Raw genomic sequence first — 9,866 nt, 5'->3', positions numbered from 1 at the left:
TGTGGGAATACTACTGGTTTCACTCTACCTTTGCCGCACCATTGCAAACGTTCTGGCCCTCATACCTTGCGTGGAATGGGTGTACGATACAGACCAGGTGAGCTGGAACTTTTGTTTTTGCTCTGTTCTTACTTTTTCTTTGAGTTTCTTTTCTTAATGTGGAATTCATTTGTTTTTCTCTTTTATGGTGATATATATAAAAAAATTATTTTTTATTATTCTTTGTGTTCAGGGGGTGTATATTGGTTTTCTTTTGTGCATTCTTAAAAATTGTTAATCAGTACTATATTATGTGGCATGTGTAGCTTGCCCAATTTATCTTTATGCCTGTACCTGAAAAAGTTTATTTTATCCTCTCTATATTAACCGATTGAGTACAGGTATCATGACATACATGACTGCACCAATTAGGCCTAAAAGACGGATGTCAATGCGTATGTGATGTGACATTGGGATCTGCTCACAGTGGAAGTGTGCACACAGTCATGAACTATTATGGCTGTAACAGCATTAGCTTCAGTGTTACAGGGTTCTGAAGTCAGCCTAAATCTGCATTTTGTGGTGGATTAATGAAAAATATTGTTTGGGCTAGTCTGTGCTACCCAGAAAGAAGACAAAACACTTTCCCCATCTCTCTCATTTTTAGCCACAGCATTGTAGACTGTTCCCCTGATGGCCAGTTAGGTCGTTAGGTGCCCTGTCTGCAATGGGTTAACTTGAGGTGACCTCACCTAACTTAGCATTTGCCATATATTAATATGATAGAAGTTGTAGCTAACCTGATCTCACCTTATCTCAGTATGACCTGATTTTGACCTTGTGAAAAACCCTCATTCTTTCTTTCTTTCTTTCCCCCTGGAATTTTTGATTCTATATCAGATATAGATATATTCTGAATGTTTAAAATAGTAAAATGTTGTATCTAATATTTATCTTTAACTTCTGAATTTATTGTTATATATTACAAGCTTGTTAATAAGTAAAACACATTAATCTGTATCAGTGGGCAAAAATATTCTAGATGTTTTCTATGAATTTTACAGGCTTATGCTAGAACTAGATAAACAGATCCACTAGTATCAGTTAGTTAACCTGTTGGATGTGAGATATATATTTAGCCAAATGTGGGGCACCAGTGCCACCTGCATGTCACACCAGATATCCATTATTGCAGAATGGAAGGCTCTCCAAGTATTGTGATCAACCAGAATTGTAGTATAGAGTCCATATTAGATAATTAGATTCTTTACACTCAGTCTGACAGAAATATTTGTTTTATTTTGTTTTTATTCACATAAAAAACATAAGAGAAATAACCATCCCAAAGAAAAAAATTGTGAGAATGGACAAGAGGAAGGTGACCTGTGCTTACAGGTGCAAGTGCCACAGCACAAAGCAGCCATGCTGGCATGGGAACTTTGTAGCCGCTGCATATGGTCTGTTTCACCTTCCTCTGCACATCCTGCACTGCTTGATATTTTAGAGCTAAATATTAGCTTCTTATTGTGTTATAGCTGTTTGAGGCTAGTGTTTGGTAGAGACGTTGGATAAGCATCCTTTAACCCATTCACGCCGGGGCCGTTCCGGCTTTGCGCGGTCGCAATACCGGGGTTCTCGAACACATAAGCCTAAGCCTCGAGATTCTCGGGCGCACAAGCTGCGAACCTGGGTTGCCCGTTTGCTCTATCCGAGCGTGTGGCTTTCACTCATAGCTCGTCCAGGGTGTCTGATGCGAAAACCACAATACGTGCTATCACGTCAACCGGCTCTAATGGGTTAAGGCTGGTGCTAGGAGAGAGTGGTGCCATCTGTGTCTAAAGCTATTTTGGTGAATACTATGGTAATTATAGTTATTATGATTATAATTTCCATCATCTGGCATTAGATATAATTATTACTCATAGTGTGATTAAGAATAAAAGAAGAAGAAGAAAAAGAACATACCAAAAAGTAAAAAATAAAGATTTACTCACTTTGGCATATTCACCTGGACCTCAGCAAAATATCTTACTATTGGCGCATTCATGTCACCTGTTTCCAACAGGTTGATGTATTCTGAATCTATACCGTAAATAGTACATTTAAAGAGAGTTCATACAAGACAGCCTTCATATTCCATTACCCTTGACAGGTTGACCTCCTCAGTGACAGTGAATATGGCTACTACACCTTCATCACCGTGCAGATCCTGTGGGAATACCTGCCCACGCTTGCCTCCGTTGTCTTCTTCAGGGTCAAGAAGCCCATGGTAGGTCTCTATTCTGAGAAGGGGAGGCAGTGGGATGTGTATAGGTTGTGGGAAAGGAAGGTAAAAGTGGGCAAGAGCTGCATGTGGCTGCAGTGTTGGTTTGTAATAGGGGGTGAGTGGGAATCAGGAATGGGTCATGTAGGAAGTGTCACTAATTGGAGAACACTTTTTACTTGACTTTTTTTTTTTTTTTTTTTAGGTTTATTGTTTACTATTAATCTATTTATACATATGTACATACATATGTTTCTCTTTTAAGAAGTGTATAATACAAGTAAATGGTCATGATAGTAATAGCAGCAACAAAGAGAATGCAGATCACCTCACCAAGAACTGAAATTATAATTCTTTCCTTATTTCCTGCAGCTGCTGTCATACCCTCCCATCCTGGAGCCTTTGTCCCGATCAGCAGGAATGCGTGCCAGCGAGAGCGAGGAGGACGGAGGGTTCTCTAATCACTACCTTCACCCACAGTGAGTAGTGTGTGCTTGAGGAAGTTGTGTGTCAATTCTTTTTACCCATAGAATTTTTCATATCTATATATATATCTATATATATATATATATATATATATATATATATATATATATATATATATATATACATATATATAATATATATATATATATAATATATATATATACATATACATATACATATACATATACATATACATATACATATACATATACATATACATATACATATACATATCTATCTATATGTATACATATCTATATCTATCTATATCTGTCTTTATCTTTATCTATCTATATATCTATCTATCTATATCCCTCCATGAAATGGACAATTTTATTTTTCATATTTTTTCCTTGTGGATATCATATTTGATTATTGTTCAAATTGATGTTATTTTGATTGCCACTGATTTTCTCTCTCTCTCTCTCTTTCTTTCTTGTTTTCTTTATCTCTCTCTCTCTCTCTCTCTCTCTCTCTCTCTCTCTCTCTCTCTCTCTCTCTCTCTCTCTCTCTCTCTCTCTCTCTCTCTCTCTCTCTCTCTCTCTCTCTCTCTCTCTCTCTCTCTCTCTCTCTCTCTCTCTCTCTCTTTTCATTTTCATTTTCATTTTCATTTTCATTTTCATTTTCTTTCTCTTTCTCTTTCTCTTTCTCTTTCTCTTTCTCTTTCTCTTTCTCTTTCTTTCTTTCTTTCTTTCTTTCTTTCTTTCTTTCTTTCTTTCTTTCTCTTTCTCTTTCTTTGTCTTTCTCTCTTTTTCTCTTTTTCTCTTTCTCTCTCTCTCTCTCTCTCTCTCTCTCTCTCTCTCTCTCTCTCTCTCTCTCTCTCTCTCTCTCTCTCTCTCTCTTTCTCTCCCTCTCTCTCTCTTCTTCTCTTTCTTTCTCTTTCTCTTCTTTCTTCTTTCTTTCTTTCTTTCTCTCTCTCTTTCTCTCTCTTTCTTTCCTTTTCTTTTACTCTCTCTTTCTTTCTTTTCTTTCTTTTCTTTCTTTCTTTCTTTCTTTCTTTCTTTCTTTCTTTCTCTCTTTCTTTCTCTCTTTCTTTCTTTCTCTCTTTCTTTCTTTCTTTCTTTCTTTCTTTCTCTCTCTCATGCTACATATTTTACATAGAATGAAATGTAAATATAGCAAACCATGTAAATGATAATACATGTGCTTTCATGTAACATGTAGTAACTTTGGAAATAATATCACTGTGATAAAGTAAATCATAATACAAGTAATATCACAATATTAGGCATTATCTGTTGCCTCATTGGTTTAAAATATTACAGACACTATTTTGTGTATCACACTATATCCCTATAATATCCCACACTTTCTTTTTCTCTTTCTTTCTTAATTTCTCTCCTCTCTTTCTCTCTTTCTTTCTTTCTCTCTTTCTCTTTCTCTTTCTCTTTCTCTTTCTCTTTCTCTCTCTCTCTCTCTCTCTCTCTCTCTCTCTCTCTCTCTCTCTCTCTCTCTCTCTCTCTCTCTCTCTCTCTCTCTCTCTCTCTCTTTTCTTTCTTTCTCTCTCTTTCTTTCTTTCTTTTTTCTTTCTTTCTTTCTTTCTCTTTCTCTTTCTCTTTCTCTTTCTCTTTCTCTTTCTCTCTCTTTCTCTCGTTTCTCTTTCTCTGTCTCTCTTTTCTCTTTCTCTTTCTCTTTCTCTCGTTTCTCTTTCTCTCTCTCTCTCTCTCTCTCTCTCTCTCTCTCTCTCTCTCTCTCTCTCTCTCTCTCTCTCTCTCTCTCTCTCTCTCTCTCTCTCTCTCTCTCTCTCTCTCTCTCTCTCTCTCTCAAAGAATTGAAATACCACTGAGCACCAGTTTACAAATGATAAATACATTATTACACACCAAAAGACAGAAAAAAAGGTATTTTATCCATGGTGTGACCTCTCTGCTTCCTCTCTCCAGCATATCATTCCAGCAGGCTTCGGACACCTGGTTTGGGAACTCGAGCGGAGGCTTAGTGGATTCTCACAACCTCTCTCCGACTCGAGGACCACACCACAATGCGGCACACTCCCCGGCCCACAGATTCCTGTATCGCTACATGGGCTACAGGAATTACACAGAGAGCCAGTAATCTCTTCAGGATTATTGCATGGCTGTGGTCACCACTTTGGAGTTTAAGGCCCGTTACCAAATAATTTAAGACTGTAAGGTTGTAACACTTGCTGTAATTCTTTTGTATTGGTAGACACAGAGGCTCGGGAAATACCCTTCTGTAAGTGGATGGATCATCCTATATTTTGGATGAATTTTCCCCTTAGTTCCATTTATGTGAGGCATTTAGTTTCCCTTTTATTTTTATGAAAAAAAAGAGATATAAGGGACTTCAGTGAATGAGAGTGGGAGTTGAGGCATTTAATGTGGGTATGAATGCAAGGGTCACTAGGCTATATGTCATGTAGGTCTGAATTATAAAATGATATACAACTTATGTGGCTGTCATTTGAAATCTGGTGTTTAACAAGTGAAAACAAAATTTGTGAATGAAACATTGATAAGACCTTTCATTTCAAAATGTTATCTATAATTGTCAGAGTTATATGTGGGTTAAACATGTAAACAGGAGAAAGAGAGAAAGAGGGGGGGGGGGTAATTACGGCTGTGCAGCTCCTAGCAACATGTTTCCACAGAATAGGTAGAAACAAGAGATTGAAGATAGTATGGAACTGATTTTGTGTATAAGGTCAAGTCAGAATCATGTAGAAGAGATTGTCTGTATGTGTGAGGCAGTCAGAAAGCACATTCACTCACTAAGAATTTATACTTTCTTTGTCCAGCGAGAGGACATTAGAAATTTATTATATTATTTTTATTTATTTTGTCATTTTTTCATTGTTTTTATGCGTAATTATATCTTTATTTTTTGTCATATTCTTTAGAGCTCATCTCTGATATCCAATAGAGAGATTTGTGTGTGAGGTTGATGTCATTCTAAGTCTCCATCTTATTTCACTTCTTGGTTATCTTGCAAACATTTTTGAAGTATGTATAGCAAATGCATGCAGCCATCTGTTATATAAGTATACATCCAGGTATTACAAGATTCATTGAATTTTGGTGTACAAGTTGTGATAGATAGTGTGCATAGTTATACACCACAATATATGCTTTATCTTCTTGTGTTCATTAAGTGTCAGAATGAATAATGTTGTATGATTAATACGTTTAGTTGTTCAAACACTCTATTAGGTAATACTTTTCTCAGTTGATGCTATACTTCAGAAGTTTGTATTTTTACCAAAAGAACAAAGCTTTAGTATGATATTTTACATATACTGAATATTTAGAGGATAGTATTTTGATATTTAGTTTTTGCCTGTATTTAGAAATAATCCAATCTAAGTAGAAGGGGCATTTGCATTTAATGCTTGGGTAAAGAATTAATTTAGTTTATTAGAAAAAAGAAATGGCACTTGAAATTCTGCTGTATAATGCTTACAGAAAAGAACCGTACAATTTTGTGATGGTATAGATTTAGGTAACGGTGATGTGGTGCATTGCGAAAGGAAATTCTCTTGAGTAAGTTCACGAGGTTTGGTGAAATAATGATGTTCAGAGAAACGTTCAGAGGTGCTTGAACTATGATTCCCAAAGAAATACTGTAGCTTTAGAAACTTAGCTCATTATTTCATTTATTCATAACACACTAGAAAGAAAGAAACTTGATGTCTTTTTCCTATGACAAATAAGCTTTTATTATGATGAAATTATTCTTTCTATGTCCTACCTGTTGCATGTCACGTGTTTGTCTTTTCCTCTTGGCTTTCTCTTATTACTTGGGGACAGGAGCACTAGGCATAATATAAGGTTAGTTATCAGTCCCAACTTTTGTATCCTAAAGTTATTGTAATGTACAGGTGCTTGAGGATAGATCTGAAAATATTGATGCAAAAATCTTTTATTTGGTCTGAATTGCACTCCTTTTGAGGAAACTGAAGGGGGCATTAAGGGACCTGTGAGGAAAGCAAAAGTATTCCAACATTTCTGTGCATGTGTGTGTGTTCAGGGATGATCTGTATGAAAAATGCATAATCTTGTGATAAATACAGAATTAAGATGTATCTGTGATGTATAGGTAGTTTAAGAGCTTGGCAGGAATTGGAGAATGCATTAATATGAAAGGCGAGTTGGTTTGTATTGAGAGGAAGTCTATTTTTCTGATTTTTGGAGTCTGTGGAGAGAATAGGTGTAGTTGTATATAGTATGTTGTCTTATGCATTTTGTGTGCTTTAACCCCTAAAGGATGGTAAACTTTAGAACTTCTTGTCCACACATAATGGGAAGAATGCATTTCTTTGATACAGAATTACTTCAACTCAAGTTGTTTAATTTGGATATTTGTATGTTTTAGATATCTTGCTTTTTGTTGTTTGTGCACAAGTTACCCTGTTTCAGCCTTTAAGGGTTAACCCAAAGTGGATGGGGCGCCCAACACCCACTGTCCAATGTGGGTTAGCCTAGACAATATTTTACCATAAGTCCATCACAAAACAAGGGTTTAGGCTGACTTTAGAAACCTGCAGCTCTGAAGCTATCGCTGTTACAGCCATAATACTCCTTGACGTGAGCGTACTTTAACTGTGAGCAGATCCTGATGTCGTGTCATGTATGCATTGACACTCATCTGTGAGGCCTAACTGGCACTGTCATGTATGCCATGACACTCGTCCACAATGGGTTAAGTAGGACCAAAATGCATTCTGACAGTATGAAACCAGAGTAAGGAGGATGCTCTAGTGTGTATTGAGTCAAATTGTGTATAGTTTGTGGAATTTATTATGAAGTCATCTTTCCCTAATAGTCTTATAGTTGGTAAAACATTTGCATCCCAAAGAAAAGACCTAATTTCTTAAAAGATAGGAGACTGAAATATTGCATTTGGAATGCATCTTGCTTAAAACACATTACAAAAAAGTGAGACTGGATGAAATACTGACGGCATCACCAAGCTACTTATCTTGTTTAATGTGCATTTTTTCCACCTCACTTTCTATTACTTTTTATTACCTCTTCATTTTATCATAAAGATTATTTTTTATAGGGTGTTTATTTTATCTTATTTCTTTTAGACCGTAACTGTCAATGCATTTGGGGTGTTCTATTCTAGTATTTCGTCTGTTCTCAGTGTTTAGAGTTGAGCATTACTGTGATTTGGTCCTGCTGAAGATTTTCTAAGCTTAATTTCTTCATGCGCAGAATTACTTTATTAAAATTTATCTGGGTCAAGACTTACCTTGCTAAGGATTTTTATATGTTGAGATGATAGATCCAACTTTTTTTATAATTTAGGGGAAATGCACAATGTATTTGTATAAAGGATGGATTCTCTTATAAGCTGTGACAATACGTATTTTGTGTGATAAAAGAAACATAGACAATATAGCAAGCAGGTTTTAAAAGTGCAAGGAAGTAAAAGTCAGAGACAGTTTTGTCACATTCTTTCCCTCTTACATTAAGTGCTTGCAGTGTGGTATAATTGCATTCATTGCTTGTCCAGAAGTACTCCTAGAGGACAAGTTCTTGTTCTTGTCTTCAATGTCTACCTAAGATTATGAAAATTAGGAAAGACTTTACTTTATCCTATATAAGTGATGTATCGTAATACTCATTTGCATTATTTGATGTATTTATGATAGTATGCATGTTTTATGTGTCTTGTGTGTGTTTATCTGTGGTATTGCATCTTATAGGGTGGCTGTACTAGTGCATGTCTTAACCATCAGAATATTTTAGATATATCTATATACTATTGTACTTTGTACATTATTTGAGCATGAGAAGTTCCAGTGTAATATCTTAAATGAACAAAGTTGACTAATAATGTATTTTACTTAGACCAAATAAGCTTCATTAATGATTGCTATTAAAGTTCTGTGGAGCAGACAACATTTTTGACCAGAAACCATTATACAGAAATTTACAGTAGGTCAGTAGAAGTGAATTCCCCGCTATATTCATCCTCATTTGGGGTTTCATGCTTTGTGTTTTTAGGTATCCAGATGTAGCATGCTGCTTATTTTGGGTTTGATTTGTGTTTGGTCCAGTAGACTGTATTAATTCAGTAGCAGATCTTCTTAACTATATAACTATATACATATACATATACATATACATATACATATACACATACACATACACATACACATACACATACACATACACATACACATACACATACATATATATAGATATATATACACATATACATACATATACATACACATATACATACACATATACATACGCATATACATATACATATACATATACATATACATATACATATATACACATACATATGCATACATATACATATATACACATACATATGTGTGTTGAGGTTTTTCCCATTTGAGAGGTTTTCTTATATTTATCATGTCACTGTTAGTAGATATGTATCACTCTTTGTTCATGTTCTTGGATTTCTAGAAAGGCAGGAATTGCATTGTGTTTTTGTTTTATATTATAATTATTAAAAAAAATAATTATCATGTACTGTAGAGTGAAGACTTCTTTTTATATGTAATTATCATCAATTTATCAACAAAAGCATAAATGTTCATAGAAATTCAGATTCTTCTGCACTCACACCAGCTATTCTTGGCCTACGTTCCTCCCTTTCACTCTCTCATGTCTAAGAAGAAAGTGAATTTATATAGTTAAAAGTTCATGTTCAATTCATAGGTCAGTATTAGCTCTTTGAAGTTATGGTGTCTGATTTTGGCGTTTATTTTTCTAGCTTTACGTAGAAATGTCTCAACCTTCTTATGTATTTATTATCTTATTAGCATATACTAGTCATAAAAGCTTATCTATTTTACTGCTGAACTTGTTAACTAACTCTATATTGAAATCTAGCACCTAAGTGAGGAGATTAAATGTATTAGTTCTTGATATGAAAGTGTTTTCTTTATCCTTATTTGGTATAATAATGCTCTCCGTAAAAACACACTTCAATTGCCTTTATTCACGGTAAGACTACATTTTCATGAGTAAACTTGCCTTTTGTTATGCAGCACATCCATAGGGTTGTCAACTCTCATTTCACCAGTGCTGTTTCCAGTGTTTTTCTTTTGATAGTTTGAACATAGTGTATGTTCTTTAAAGAAAGTTGTCTTTTAAGGATTTTGTGAATCTGACAGTTTTTATTGTTGATA

The 9,866-nt window shown here is 35.0% G+C and overlaps 1 protein-coding gene across 3 annotated transcripts in view; it reads left to right on the top strand.

Annotated features, from left to right (window-relative positions):
• The window catches only part of LOC122262446 (G protein-coupled receptor 137Ba), a 22,567-nt gene extending 12,962 nt beyond the window's left edge, over positions 1-9,605 (top strand). For all 3 annotated transcript variants that reach the window (XM_086541968.1, XM_043030449.2, XM_043030450.2), the window contains exons 7-10: positions 1-97; positions 2,132-2,248; positions 2,615-2,721; positions 4,612-9,605. The exon at positions 1-97 is cut by the window's left edge and continues 26 nt beyond it. In XM_086541968.1, coding sequence (XP_086398094.1) covers positions 1-97; positions 2,132-2,248; positions 2,615-2,721; positions 4,612-4,783 — 493 coding nt within the window. In that variant the 3' untranslated portion in view covers positions 4,784-9,605. The remainder of the gene's footprint in view (positions 98-2,131; positions 2,249-2,614; positions 2,722-4,611) is intronic.
• Positions 9,606-9,866: the final 261 nt, after the last annotated feature.

The sequence above is a fragment of the Penaeus japonicus genome, unplaced genomic scaffold, assembly GCF_977035675.1.
Source record: "Penaeus japonicus unplaced genomic scaffold, GWHDUDI00000001_assembly GWHDUDI00000011, whole genome shotgun sequence".
Lineage (NCBI taxonomy): Eukaryota > Metazoa > Arthropoda > Malacostraca > Decapoda > Penaeidae > Penaeus > Penaeus japonicus.
This window is presented reverse-complemented; position numbering and strand designations above follow the sequence as displayed.